General features: G+C 44.0%; 1 protein-coding gene and 1 long non-coding RNA gene across 5 annotated transcripts in view; one reads left to right on the top strand and one right to left on the bottom strand.

Annotated features, from left to right (window-relative positions):
* Positions 1-15,547, bottom strand: part of DCX (doublecortin) — a 114,504-nt gene that overhangs the window by 80,787 nt on the left and 18,170 nt on the right. For all 4 annotated transcript variants that reach the window (XM_083722430.1, XM_083722431.1, XM_083722432.1 and 1 more), the window contains exon 3: positions 12,195-12,535. In XM_083722430.1, the coding sequence (XP_083578556.1) occupies positions 12,195-12,535 (341 nt within the window). The remainder of the gene's footprint in view (positions 1-12,194; positions 12,536-15,547) is intronic.
* Positions 3,126-14,877, top strand: LOC310836826. The gene is made up of 3 exons (XR_014560235.1): positions 3,126-3,164; positions 5,176-5,482; positions 14,614-14,877. It is a non-coding gene; the product is annotated as an uncharacterized lncRNA (long non-coding RNA).

The following is a 15,547-nucleotide window of genomic DNA, read 5'->3' as shown; positions in this document are numbered from 1 at the left end:
AATACTCTGGTAGCTACTGGACTTGGCTGGGGCAAGATCCCTACCTGAAACCCAGGGGATCACTGCCAGTCATTGCAGACAGTACTCAGTACTCAGCAGACCCCTCTCAGTATAATGAAACTTCATGTGTTTGTGCTCCAAGGCAGGGGTGGGAAAGCTTCAGCTAGCCAGATGCAGACAAACTACTTGCTGCCCCCCTCCTAAGTGCTTTGTACTACATCAAACCAATGACCCATCTTTCTCAGTGTTATCTATGCTGATAGTGCTCCAAGGCTTCAGGCAGAGGATGTTCCTAACCTTTCCACCTTTTAACTGGAGATACTTGGGATCTGGTACCGTGACCCCAGATAAAGTTTCCTTGGAGACAGAGTTCTTTGGCAACTGAAGCTTGGATGGATCCATGCTCTGTGGATCTGCTGGCAACAGAGCTCTATTCCCCTGGGCTCTCAGGAGACACTTCAGCTGCCAGACTGACGGCTGGTCTACTGACTCTTCAGTGCCCCAAGGGAACCCTAAGCAGACATCCCCACAGCTGCCACAAAGAAGTCATTGTTTACAGACAAAGGAACTGGCAACTGCCCTCTGACTAATAATCATCTAGTACTGCTTTGAAACTCAGTCAGATGCTCCAGAACTTAGGTGAGACAACTTGAATGTCCAGCCTCAGTGGCAGGAACACTGCGCTTGGTCCTGAACCAACACCTTGAACTCTCTCCACCTTGAACTCCCTCTGACCTTTACCTTGCCTCATCTTGGCTACCACCCCTCCTTGTTGGTGACCTTCCCCTTGGATCATGAATGCTATACATGCAAAATATACGCTCTATTACTGTGCTATGGCCTCTTCCATTAAAACAGGTTCTGAGTTTAAGCCCCTGCAAAAGCTAAGGTCTGAGCAAGCATACGGCATCTTGATTAGCACTGGTGCATCTGAGCCGTTGCACTGCCTGAGAGGAAATCAAAAAGAGGCAGAAACCTCAGTGGGCTCTGTGGTCTTATCTGCTGTGTCAAATCCTATGCTAATTGAAGGATTTAATCTTCTTACTTCTAGCAGAGCCAGATACACAAATCCTTCTTCCCAATGCACAGATGGGCAAGAATGCAACACCGCTGTGACTACTCTGTTTTTGTGATGTAGGTGGCATTTGACAAGTAGGCCAAAACCCACAATTAAGAGATGTTTCTTCCTCTCCAGTAGCGGAGCAACACAACTTCATCTGCCCCACTTGCAATAAAACATATTGGTCTCTACAGCCACAGCAGGTGCTGTAACTCTCCAACCGTTTGACTTCATCCCCAAAGGCACACTCTTCCATTGTCTCCAGAGACAGACATATGTCAACCTGTGTTCCAAACTGATGTCTGGAGGGGAGGGATTTCCAAAAGGCAGTGCTTTGTCCTGGATCCTAGGAAAGTCAACCGAAAAGTCACTTTTTTTTCAGCTCAACAATTTTGGGTGTTTCCTTTTAAAAAAGCTCAGCAACTTTTGGGGTGTCCTGTTCTTTACTTTTTGAAATATGGCAACCCTACTGTTAAGGAGCCCAGCAGATCCAGCTGTAGTCTGTATCTAACCAATGAACTCATTTCCGAGAAATTCAGTCAAGGTGTGTGAGCATTATAATAATAGCTGGAACAGGGTTAGCTGAGTGAAAGAGGATTAGAATGAAGATCATCCTAGTTCCAAATGGCCCACCCACTCATGTGCTCATGTTCAGGTACCATCTGTTTATCTATCTCCATTTACAATTTCATTCAACTCTGAAAATCAGCATTTGATGATCAGGGTTCCACCTTCCCCTGCTCCCTGCCCATAGAAGATAAGACTTTTCACTCTCTGTAGTCATCACACTTAAAGACACACAGCCATTGAATCCCATTGATTCAGTGGGTCTACTTTGAATAGGGCTAACATTGATTACAATGATGCCATCTAAGAAATCTGGATCTGATCTTCTAGCAGTGCACAGAGTCAGAATGTGTCTCTGGAATGGATCTCAACTTTGCATGCTGGCGAACTCTGTTTCAATTAGAGCAGTCATCTCCTCCACCTTCCCAAGAACCTGCCTGGGAATGGCCTTCTATACCAGGTGCAAGGAACATTCGGCCCTCCGGATGTTGCTGAACTACAACTCCCATCAGCCCCAGGCAATGGGAGTGATGCAAGTTCCAGTTCAGCAACATCTGGAGGGCCAAAGGTTCTTAAATTACAAAGGGAACACCCTTGCATTACTGAGGTCAGCCAACTGGCTCCCTGAAGTAGCAGAAAAGTTTTTTCCCCTACTAACAAAGAAAAGGAAGCTAATTTCATAGCCCCCTTGCAGAAATATAGGAAGTTGCCTTTTATAGAGTCAGACCACTGACTCACACAGCACAAGAACTGTTCACTGACCAGCAGAAGCTGTCCAGGATCTCAGGCAGGGGACATTCCCAGTCCAAACTAGAGATTCTGGGCATCAAACCAAGTACTCTGCCATTGAGCTACAGGTTACAGCTCTTTCTCCTTCAAAGGTAATCTTACTCCACCTGTTATTTGATTTTGCCTGTCCACAATGAGTAATCCAATCTTTTGAGTTACAGATAGGTAGCCGTGTTGGTCTGCCATAGTCAAAACAAAAATAAATCTGAATTTGTATCTGAAGAAGTGTGCATGCACACGAAAGCTCATACCAAGAACTGACTTAGTTGGTCTTTAAGGTGCTACTGGAACCAATCTTTTGAGTGTATTTACACACACACACACGTGCACATACACTAAATGCCAAAAAAAATACTCTGGCCTGACATTAATTTTTAACCCCACTGGTCTGGCTCTAGTCAAAGACAAGCCTACCCATGTGCAATCTCTTTTCACCAAAGAACTGTTTTTAAAGAAGAATAAAGCAATGAGAATAAGTGCAGTCCTTTAATCTCCATTAGATGTTTTATGCTGATTCGGCGTCCTGTGATTTAGCGACAGGGAGAGAAAGGGAAATAGAAATTATGCACAGCTGTCTGAAAATGGCAGGACTGACCTGCCCAGCCGGAGCGCTTTGTGCTGCAGAGGCTGTCACCTAGCAACTCGTCCTTGCAGCTGCCAGACTACACAATGGGAGGTTGGGGGAATGGGAATACACACACCAGTCAAAGCCATGAGTTATGGGAAGGAAGCACGTGAAGAAGGGAAGGTGGGAGACATTGAATCAAGATGGTTTTTGTCCTATGGCCTAAATATTGCCCTTGGATAGCCTCTCGTGCTGAGAGTGGGCCTTCAAAACACCTGTGGCTTTGCAGGATGAGACTCTGGGTATTTATTATTATTTATTTATTAGCTCAAGCACAAACACGGCTGTCAAAGGAGGCTAACCCATAAAGGCAAATGGAGCACTGCCTCACTAAACACAGCCTGCCCTTAACAAGCTCCCACCTGCTTATCTTCTTACAGTGGTACCTCGGGTTAAGTACTTAATTCGTTCTCGAGGTCCGTTCTTAACCGAAACTGTTCTTAACCTGAAGCACCACTTTAGCTAATGGGGCCTCCCACTGCCGCCACACGACCACCGCCCAATTTCTGTTCTCATCCTGAAGCAAAGTTCTTAACCCGAGGTACTATTTCTGGGTTAGCGGAGTCTGTAACCTGAAGCGTATGTAACCTGAGATACCACTGTATTTACAAGCAGTCCAGTGATGGTCCAGGATAGGGGCAGAGGAACTAAAATTGGTTGGTGCTGGGTGTTATTTTGCTCTGGCTTTGCCTGTCATGGGCTTTGTCTCCACCTACTGTTGGGCTCCTTGCCTTCCCCCTTATCATTCCCAATGGGCAATAGGTTGAGTTTTGTCACCATCCTTTTCCTTACTGAGTTCTACAAAGGCAGCACTGAGACCAAGACCCTGAGGAAGACATTATGGTTGGAATTCTTCATGAGAGCTGTGCAATATTTTCTCCACTCAGTTGTACTGTCTCGGTACTCATGTTTGCCTATAGATTATATATATATTTGCAGTTGTTTACGGCAGTGGTGGTAGCAAAGTGGGCACTGTCAGCTCTTGGCCAACACCCATCAGATCAGGAATGATGAAAGTTGTATTCCAATAAAGATCTGGCTGCACTGACTACACGAATACAGTTTCTAAAACAGGCATCTTGGACCTCATGGCGCTTATAGTCTATATTGTGCCCACCTCTTCTTTGGACTGTGACACTAATTAGCATGCAATGAGGATGATTTGCCAATTGAATACTTAACATTAGTAATTAAGAGGTGTCCAAATCCTTGCTGTTATGCACAGCTGAGAGTTTCCTTTGCTGCTTAAAAAAATATGCAGAGAACATGCAATCATTGGTGATTATGGGTGATTTGATGGCAAGTCCCTAATCACACCGAAAAACAAGGATTAAAGATCTAGGCTAGCAACATCAGCAAAACTCCATTTCAAATTTTGAACAACAAATGATGCCAAAAAGTTAAAAATAAAAATTTCCTACACAGGCAATGAAGCAGTTTGTTGACTGGCATGTTTGGCTATAAAAGTCTCATTGCTTTCATTTCATCCTGACATATGCTTGTCCAGATGTAAACCTCAGTGACTGCAGTTGTCTAAAATAATAGAAAATCCATAGTATCGCAGAAAGTAATAACACCATATTAAAATTCAGTGAAAACAGTGCCTTAAACTTTCAGCAAGAATTAAGAGATGTAGGCTAGGATGCTTTTAATCCACTGTGAAGCCCACTTGAGCATGCAAAAGTCATATTCATCATAGCTAATATTCTAATTCTAGCCTTTGATACTTCATTTACATGTAATCCTGCAGTCTGCCAGCAGTTGATAAGGTTTCTGATATGGCTGCATTAGGAAGGCGAGAGGGAGTGTTTCAGTCCCATTACAGCTGAGTTGTCCAGAAATGAACTCTCCAGGAAAGCTTTTCAGGTTTAAGAAGTTCACAAATCTTTCAGTATATACTCAAGTTATTTTTAATCTGGGTCAGCATCAGCACCTGGTGTCCCAGGGCAGTTGCCGTCACCCAGCATCCTGGTATGGCCCAGGGCTGCTGCCTGACATGGCCCCTTTTAAGTCTACTGCAATTTAAATTTCCCATAATGTGAAAGTGGGACATTGTCTCAGGGCACCATGTGAAATTAAAATGGCAGCTAAGCCATCTCGTAATACACAGCGGACTGTTGCTCTCTTTCTCTAGGTAAGCCCTCCAGGGCCCATTGATGAAGAAAGAGACCCACCAGAGGACACTTTGCTCAGGGCCCCCTCAGGCCTGGAAACCTCAAGCTTGGAGAAAGTGGACAGAGAGAGGTCCCCCGCCCCCATCCCTCATAATATTAGAATCTGATGGGGTTACCCACTGAAACTGAATTCTGGAAGAATCAGAACAGATAAGGAGGCACTTCTTCACACAGCACATAGTTAAACCCTGGAATTAGCTCCTACAAGAGTTAGTGATGGCTACACATTTGGGTGGCTTTAAAGAGGGTTGGAGAAATTCATGGAAGGTAAGTAGGATAATAGTTACTAGCCAAGATGATGGACGTTTTAAAAACTGGTTGCTTCAAGACCATTTATGGTGAAAAGCAGTCTGTAAATATTGGAAGTAAATAAATAATTGACCCCACCCTTATTTACTGTTCCAACCAGGTTTTTTGTTTGGTTGATTGGCTTTTCATTTTTTTGCGCATGTCTTGATTTTTTGACAAACAGCCAACAAAGCAACCTAGAGCATGCAGTAAATCAAAATATAAAAAGATCAGATCAGTAGAAGCTTCCATAAGTTCTTAGACCAAGATCAAGAAAGCCTAATGCAAAAAAGTTCGGCAGAAAAGTAAAAGAATGTGCATCCCAGAAATTCACCAAGTGCATAAGAATCCTCTTTGTGGAGCCATGAGATGTTGGAGGAGAGTACGAATACATTTATTTCTATTCACATAGCTTAGAAATAGGGAACATAGAATTACACCAAGCATTCGAGCCAGCTTTTTTTTAAAAAAGATGTATATTTCACTGTCCAAGCAAATACTTTTATATACGTAAGTTAGTCAAAAAGGAGAAAGGATGGAAAGACTGCCATTTGCCCTTCTACCAGACATGGTATCTGAGGTCAAGTCCCTCTACCAGGCTCTTGAGCCTTCAAGCCCATCAGCACATGGTAGGGACTGATGTCTGTAGATTGCCAAGAGAAGAACAAGCTTTTTCAGGCCCTGCCAGTGGACCAGATATCAGCTAAGTGGCAGAGAACAGATGGCGAGGGATGGGGATAGAAACGGAGGACCTCACCGTCCTGTTCTCCCCTGCTGCCCTGCAGGCAGACTGGCTGCATAATTATTCCTGTGGAGTCAATACCACTTATTATTTCCATTGTTCTTCATGGAGCAGAGCTGCAAAAGCTGTGACCTTCTGCACTGTTCCAGCTGCTGTATATTTGCACTCCGTGTGTGTGTGTATGTGTGTGTGTTCCTCTGTGTATGTAATATAAACTGTCCCCCCTCAAACTGGTTTTAAATTATCTTCCATTTTGCAAAGTAGGATATAATAGAAAAGTCATGATTCATTGAAAAAGATCTGCTCCCTGGTGGTGCCATTTTAAATCTCTCTACACCATTTTACAATCGATATTATCCCTGATATCAGTGGCTTGAGGTGAAAAACAACAGACTTCTAATATATTAGATACCAAACCTGGCCAATCCAACCTTCATCCTAGGGATCCTTATGATTCTCTGGCCAAGCCCACATTTCTCTCTGGATTTGGGGACCTTGCCTACTTTCAAGGATGCAACATTTGGTCACCTCATCAGTATGAGCTAGCAGGAATGGCCATCATCCCTGACCATTGGTTATGCTAGTGGAGGCTTATGGGAGTTGTCGTCCAACAACATCTTGAGGGGACCAGGTTAGCTGCCCCTGAACTACTGAATACCCACATGTCAATGTGTAGCCAATGTTATGGGTCTGAAGCAATCACGTTAGGTGTTGTTTCTTGAAGAATGGCACCACCATAGCTCTGGAAACAATGGTTTCATTTGTATTTGTACCTTCTGTGGAAACGGCTGTTCACTAACTTCTTCTTCCACTGCTTGAACTATCTCACTTCACGGGTCATTTAAGCAAAGGTGGCAAATTCACAGAGCTCTGCAGAATCTAGCAGTGACCTAGCCTTGGTACACATTTGCATCTGCTTCTCCAGCAGGTATCTGGAGTTCACCTATCACCTGCCACATTACATCCTTGTAGAGGCAAAGACTGCTAGAGGGAAACATTCTAACAGGGCTAGGAATTCTCTGGTGTGTAAAACCACAAATGTCCTGACACATGAATATGTATATAACTTCATTGGAAAAGACAGGTAACATTTAGAAGCAGCAGCAGCACTTAGCTAAAGACTTAGGAAAATAAAAGCTATGGAATAGCAAGCCAATGTTCCTCCTCCCCATTTGTTTTTGGTAGGTGTATATGATAACCTTCCCCCAAATATGGATCTTATATGTGCAGAATGAGCAAATAACCTGTCCATTAAGAGAAAATTGTGCATGTTTCACAGATGAAAAGAGCCTGCTAAACCAGGCTGATGGCCTGTCTAGTCCAGCATTCTGTTCTCACAGTGACCACCTAGATGTCTCTGGGAAACCCTCAAGTAGGACTCAAGCACAAGAGCATCTTCCTCTCCTGTGGTGTCAAACAGCCGGTATTCAGAAGTGTTACTGTCTCTGACCGTGTCCTTGGGGAATGTGTATATATCGGCTGAATTCTGTTCAATCTCTGGTTATTATGCTTAATCTCCAGCAGGCCCTGCACAACATGCAGATCCTGACTGCATGTTGTACATTCTCAAGCCATTACTTATAACCCAATGGAACCATTCAATTGATGAGCAAGTCAAGAACTTGAGATGTTCTGGCTGTCAGAGGTTAGGAAAAAGAATGCAACTTTAGGGAGATTTCTGAAAGCCAATAATAATAATAATAATAATAATAATAATAATAATTTATTTATACCCGGCCCATCTGGCTCGGTTTCCCCAGCCACTCTGGGCGGCTTCCAACAAAATATAAAAAATACCATAAAACATCAAACATTAAAGACTTCCCTAAGCAGGGCTGCCTTCAGATGGTTTCTAAAAGTCAGATAGTTGTTTATTTCCTTGACATCTGACAGGAAGGCATTCCACAGGGTGGGCACCACTACCAAGAAGGCCCTCTGCCTGGTTCCCTGTTACTTCACTTCCTGCAGTGAGAGAACCACCAAAAGGCCCTTGGAGCTGGATCTCAGTGTCCGGGCTGAACGAAGGGGTTGGAGACGTTCCTTCAGGTCTCCAATGATGCCAGTAAACCAGTTGGTCATGTGAAACTCTTTTGATGCCCTTTAAAAAAAATTCCACATTAGGCCTGCTCACTAATGTGAGCAATTAGGACATTGGCTCTGTGAGCTTTATGTCACTTTAGTCCCTAGTTGACTCCCCTTGCCCTCCGTTGCACACAAGTCGGAACAAAGCTGTAAAAATATTTGTACTCCAAAGTCTGTGAGGGAAGGCAACAATGTCAGTTTGGCTGAGCAGAAGTTTTGTGGGTAGGGGAAGTTTTGTCAGAAGGAGAAGTTTTGTGGAACAGATGTGGACGGGGAAGAGGACCTAGGAGGTAGGGAAGTCAAAGGGCAGGGAGTCCAGAGGGTCCTAGATCAGCTCACCTAGAAGTCCTTTTCCTCATTTTGAAAACTACCCTAAAGAAAGGCGCAGTTTATTTGAATGGATGTATATAGATAGCTAGTTAGAGAGTTTGGCATTCGCATTATGGAGAAGGGCCACAGTTCAGCACTAGAGATTCCACTTTGAAAGCAGAAAACTCTAGGTTCAAACCCTGGCATCTCCAGGTAGGGCTGAAAAAGATTCCAGCAGTACTGGAGTACTGCTGTCAGTCAGCGTAGACAATACTGATCTAGATGGACCAATGGTATGAGTCAATATAAGGCAGCTTCCTATGCTCAGTTTTAAAATTTTATTTCTGGACTTCATTCAGACTGCTGGACATGTGCGTTCTCAGTCCCTTGTGTGTGTTCAGTCTAAGGGCTAATCCACACATCAGCTTGTTGCCCTCAGGTTTCCAAGGAAAAATCTGCTCTTTAGTGATAGATTGGAATAAATGGCAACCCGGGTGAAACCAGATTGAACACTAAAGAGCAGTTAGTTATCCCCAGGGAAAAGCAGTGGGACCAGAGGAAGTGTGGATTAGCCCTCAGTTACCAATGAAGTACAGTGCATAAGGAATTGCATCCACATTCCTTTTTGTAACCTAATTTATCTGCACACGCTAGAAGCAGCAGGGTGGGGCTGAGGAGTGTGTGTGTGAGAGAGAGATAACCAATGAACAGCAGGACACTTTAAACCTTCAGGAAACTGTCCATGTGCCAATTCCAGACATACTTTTGGAAAATCTCAGTAATAAACCCAAAGGAAAGAGGAGCACGACATTTTCAGCAGACTCCTCCACAGTAATAATGGGATGCAATATGCCGGGGAATCTGTTCACCCCAAATGATCTCTACCCATTCCTCCAACTCACTTTGTTTCTAGACAGACAGCAACCCATTTTGCTTTAAAACGTTCTGACTAGTGTGAAGCTTGAGAACTGTTGAGACTGTGCCCTAAAGCAAAATAATACTCTGGTACAATCTGCCTGCATTGTTTATTTCAAAGTGTGTGGTGGTGGCAGCAGCAGCAGCGGAGGGAGAATCCTTTGGAGAATATTCACAGTTCAGTGGTGCTCAGGACAGTGGTGTTGGTGCATCTGTTTTCCTCCAATGGTTGGCTGCATTCTCCCGCCTGATACTAATACCAGTGACAATTTAGTAATATAACCACTGGCATGAAAAATCTGGCTTCTATAGGAACAGATGGTGGCCACTTTGGCAGGTTAATTTTAGGCTTCAGTAGATGTTCACTTAGTCAGCATGGCTTTAGTATCAGAGAAGGAATATGGAAAAACATGGGTAAGGGAAACGAGAAGAGGATATTGCAACAGATTATAAAATTGTAGAGTGTGAAGGGGCTAAGGCTGCAATCCTGTGCCTGCTGACTAGGGAATAATTCTGATGAAACACAGCGAGAGTTACTTCTGAGGAAATATGCTTAGGATTGCACTCTGCAGCTTTCAGATATTTGAAGGATGTTCAGCTAAGGATTCCCAGTTTTTCACTAACTACATTTAAATGTAGTTAGCATATTGAACCATGGGCATAGCCAGGCTTTGTGATTTGGAGTGGCTTTATGTTGGGGGTGCAGAATCTCAGTTAGTTAAATATTTTTATTGATTTACTTGTTTTGGGGGGGGGGCAGCTGCCCCTATCCCACCCCCCTTAGCTGCCCATATATTGAATATACTGGGTTGAGGGGTATATCTACATACTAGATTCACTCATTTCCCCCCCAGGGACAAATAAGGAGGTTTCAAAAGGAGGTTGATGTGATTTTCCTGCCAGCTTTCTCCAACATGGTACCCTTTGGGTGGAGGACAGTTCTTTCATCATCAGCCGGCATGGCTAATGATCAGGCATAAGGTGGGGAAGGCTGAATATGTATGTGGGAGAAAGGAAGGAAGAGGTTCTATACTGATTCAGACCACTGTTCACTTAGGTCAGTATTATGCTGTCTCACAACCAGTGGCGAAGCTTCAAGCTCTGGCGCGGGGGGTGGGGGTGGAGAGCAGGCAGAGGTGGCACACGTCCTGGGGGCATGGCACGCTGCTTGCAGGGGCGTGGTGTGCATCCCGGGGTGTGGTGCGCTGCCCAAAGGGGTGTGGCACGCTTCCTGGGGGCATGGCGCGCTGCCTGAGGGTGTGGTGCCCAGCATGGGGGGGGCAGCTGCGATGGCACCCCACCGGGATCGTGCCGCTGGGGGTGGTACGCTCCCCCTGCACCCCTGTTCCTCCGCCAGTGCTCACAACAGTGATTTCAGACAGGGATGGATCCCATACCTAACTGGTGATTGAAGCTGGGACCTGATTTGCTCGCACAGGATGTAATGATGACTACCAACGTGGATGACTTTAAGGAGAATTAGATAAATTTGGAGCAGAGAACGCTGTCAAAATGCCTCTGAAAACCAGCTGAATGGAATCGCAAGTTGGAAGAACATTGTTGCACTTAGGTCCTGCTTGCAGGTTTCCTGTGGGCATCTGCTTGGCCACTGTGCTAATAGGACACTGGACTAGATAATCCTTTGGCTTCATCCCGCAGAGCTCTCCTTATGTTCTTATGCCAGGCAGGTGCTCTACCAGTGAGCTAGGACCCTTCCCTAGAACGACTTGTGGTGCAGTTGTGAAGGAAGCTAACTTACGCCACTCAGACTGTGTACACGGGGCATTTTATTCTAGAATAAATTGGAGACTCAGTACTTGCTTTTTCAATGTAGTCTACACACAATCTAGATCTATTGCATTGTTTTATTTATTGAATTGCGCCTGAAAAGCAGTTCAAGAAACTGGTTTCATTTAAAAAAACAAAACTTCTTGCCAATTGATTCTGCATTATGCTGCACTGTAATTTGAAAACAGATGTAGGCTGTCCTGGCAAAGTGTGTGTGTGCAGAAGAGTATATCCAATGACACTGGGTGGCTGTACACCAATACTACAAACCCCACTTCCTTCTTCATTCACCTGGGAGATATGCAGGGTGCAAAAGGCAAGGATAACTTAATCAAGGGGCGGGTTTTCAAACAAGTGACAAGTAGCCATACCCACCCTTGAAGATGGCAGGACCTAGAATCAATCTAGATTGAAAGCAGCATGTTAAGGAAAAACATTAATTGTTTGGGACTGATATTAGTGTATACACCGCTTCAGTGTAGACACGAGCATCATATGACCAAGTCAGCTTACCTTCTCACCCATCATGTGAGTAGGGCTTGCTTATGATCAAGTGGCAAGAGTGGATGTGGGATAGAAAATGAGACCCTCCAAATAGGACACTGTCTCAATTTAGGAAGGAGTTCCAATCCTGGCTTCTAAACTGACTGAAGACTCCAAATAGCATGTGGGAGAGGAGAAGACACCAGTGTTGTAACAGGTCTCCCATTCTGAGGTTCGCTGGTTAAGAATTTGATGGTGTTTTTAAGTATTTGGAGCAAACGCCACACAATTCTATGTGTGTATTTCCTTCCACTCTTTGTACTGTTGTGAAACTTTGGAGGTCTTGGGGGCATTTGAACAAAATGGTCTTACCTGCTTTCCATCCAGCGTGTACAGCTTTTTGACGACTCCTGTTTCCAGCTTTATGGCTTCTGTGATATCGGTGAGAACTTGCTCAAAGGAATGTGCTGTCTTCTTATTCAGCAGCACACGGACAGCCTTCCTGGGTTTCACCCCACTCCGAATGATGGTCACCAGCTTGGGGCGCACGAAATCCTTGTTCTCCCTGGCCTGACCACTGTTGCTACTGGCCAGGGACTGAGGCGCTTTCATGTTGGCGGAGGTTTTCACGTTGACAGACCAGTTGGGGTTGACATTCTTGGTATACTCCACTTTCTTAAAAAAGTTGTCAGATGAACATACGTAACTTTCCCCTTTTGAGAACGGAAAAGAGAGAAGGGGTTAGAAAACAACAGTGACAATATAGCAATGGGGTATTTCAAATAAAATTAGAGCCAGAGGAAGAGAAGTTCCTCCTGCAATCACATTTCTTAAACACAGATGGATTTCTAAAACAGTGGGAAGTGCCCACTGGGCATTATCAATTTATCAGCCTTCCTGATACAGCAACAGTTATTCCAGGAGAGGGCCCAGTATTTATGTAATTTTAAAGGCTGTAGTAGCAGGAGCAATGGTGGCCAAAATTCACCCTCCCCTTCAGTAGTACCAGAAATACCTCCCTCCTTCCTCTCTCACACACGCTCACAGACACACATTCTATTCCAGAGGCGGGGAATGTTTGGCCCATGGATGAAATTTGGCTGACCAGCATATCCACCTACCCCTGCAATTGCTGCTGTGATGGCCCACAACAGAATTCAGATTCCTCTGTTGAGGCACCGAGAGAGGAGCTATTTTTGCAGGGGCCAGCTTAGCCAACCCCTAGGTACAACAACAATGAATGGCATTGTCACTGCTCCCCAACAGCCCTTTCTGCACATGGGTGCTTCTGTGCCCTCATGATTCCGCCATGAAAACTGCAGGAAAGATCTGCACGCTGGCATACCGCTCCAGATTTGGTCACTTCTGTGATTTTCCAGGTAAAGAGGGCTGCAAACACATCCCACCCACCTACCACCCCCTTGGAATCAAATAACAAGGAAATGAGCTTTGAGTATGCTCTGTGTTCCATTAGTTTTCCGGAAGTGGCTCTTGGGTGATGTGAAAGCTCAAAAATAATGTGGAAATGAACAGAGAAGCATCAGGGAAATGGAATAAACTGCCAGGTGTGATGCAGCAGGTAAGAGCAGGGCTCTGATACACCATCCATTTCTCCCCCTCATTCTGCCTTTTCATTTTATTTCCTTTCACCCCTCTTTGTCCCCTCCCTAGTCTTTGTCCCCTCCCTAGTCTCCCCATTTGGACTTAGAATACAGTTTCCAATGGGACATACGTAAAAATATATAAAACTAATAGTTGTGCAGTGGATGCAGTGTGTGTAAGCATATTAAGAAGATTAACACTTTCCTTCCCAACTGCAACCCCCACCATAGCTGTCAACATTTCCCTTTTTTTAAGGGAAATTCCCTTATTCCGAATAGGATTTTCCCTTAAAAAAATGAAAAGGTTGACAGCTATGACCCCCCACACTCACCCAAAATTGCTTCCAGATTACAATTAGGTTTAACAAACAATTTTCATTGACACCACTTTAAACTTAATGCACACTTGACCATTTTGAGCACAATATAACACTGATTAAGCAGCCATTAAACACTGAAACAGCAGCGCGAGAAAGGTTTTAAAAATGCAGCAACCAAAAAAATAAATAAAAGTTAACTACAGCAATTAAAAGCAGTTCCAAAAGGGAGCAACCATTTATGCCCAAAAAAACCTTCCCCCAAAGAACGAGTTTAGAATACTATTAAAGTTAAGGTGATATGAGATATGCAGTTTCATATACAATGGGACAAACAGTCAAGACCAGGGGAGGAACATTGTTTGATTGTCTGAGGTGGTTGTGATGTCACAAAACATTCATAAACATCTGAAGTGCTAAGGAAAAGGCTTTTATTTAAACGCACATATTTACAGAATCATAGAATTATAGAGCTGGAAGGACCCCTAGGGTCATATAATCCAACGCCCTGCAATGCAAGAATCTCAATTAGATCATATATGACAGATGGCCAGCCAACCTCTGCTTAAAAGCCTCCAAGGAAGGAGAGTCCATCACCTCTTGTGGGGGTCTGTTCCAGACTCATTTTCCTAATTGCTGAGTGCATTTAATGTAACTATAAAGAGGAACAGTATTTCAACAAAAAAGGAGCTGTTATCCATATTTTAGTAAGAAACTACTTTCAAAACATTCCTCAAAGGATTACAACCAACAGAATAGTTGCCAAGAGGATACTATCCCAGATCAAAAATGAGACACTTGTTATCATGTACAATAAGAAATTCTTATATACATAAAGGGAGAGAATCTGTCTCTCTGATTTGCTTCTTGCAGGAACAGCTATTCTGATGAAAACTGGAGCCATAGAAAGATGTCTCCACTGCACTGTTGAATCTACTGAAAGAGATATGACCTTGAGGCAACAGCAATCAAACAACCTGTCAACTAATACTACGGCTGTCAGTGGTATAATTACTTCTCTACATTGCAACATATCTAACAAACCAACACCTTATGCTCACTCATCACATGGGAAAAATTAGACCATGCCCAAATTCAACAGACAAGCTAGAATAAAAATCAATAAGTTAAAATTAATTTCAGCCTGCCAATTTAAGAGCTGTGATCATATTACTGACTATAGCAACAATCCTATGCACATTAATTTATTTGGGCCTTACTTCTGAGTCAACAAACACCAGATTAGGATGCCTAGTGTGTTTTGCATCACTGTTGAATTTTGTTCTCAAAATAATCCTAAATGATTTTTCACATGCATAGCCAGGCATGGCTTCCACTGGTGCCTTCCAGATGTTGCTGGATTGCAACCCTAAATCTGGAGGACACAATGCAGGAATATATAGAGGCCAAAGGACAAAAACACCCTGGTTAAAGGAGGACTTCAACCAAAACTCTTTCTGCCCCTACCATTGGTAACCAGGAGTCAGAGTCTTCTCCAGATCATAGAGCCACAGTCTGAACCAGAAGGATAAAGGCATGCTGCTACAGGATAAGCCTCTGGGGTCAGTGTCCCTCCAGCCCAAGAATGTGGCACTAATGGCCTCAGACTCGGATTATTCCATTAGAGGCAAGCCAGCAGGACCAGAGACCCCCACATTTCTGCCTTAATAGGAGACTACGGGAGAGGGCTAGGCCCCTTTAATTAAAGGAGAACCTTCTAGTGCAAGTGGGGAAACAATTGGGATGTTTTTTGCCGAAGCAATGTCAGAACTCTGTGCTGCTTGAATCTTGCATCTAGAATGAACCT

The sequence above is a fragment of the Podarcis gaigeae genome (assembly GCF_964106915.1).
Source record: "Podarcis gaigeae genome assembly, chromosome: Z".
Lineage (NCBI taxonomy): Eukaryota > Metazoa > Chordata > Lepidosauria > Squamata > Lacertidae > Podarcis > Podarcis gaigeae.
Note: the sequence above shows the minus strand (reverse complement) of the source record. Positions and strands in the feature narration are given on the sequence as shown.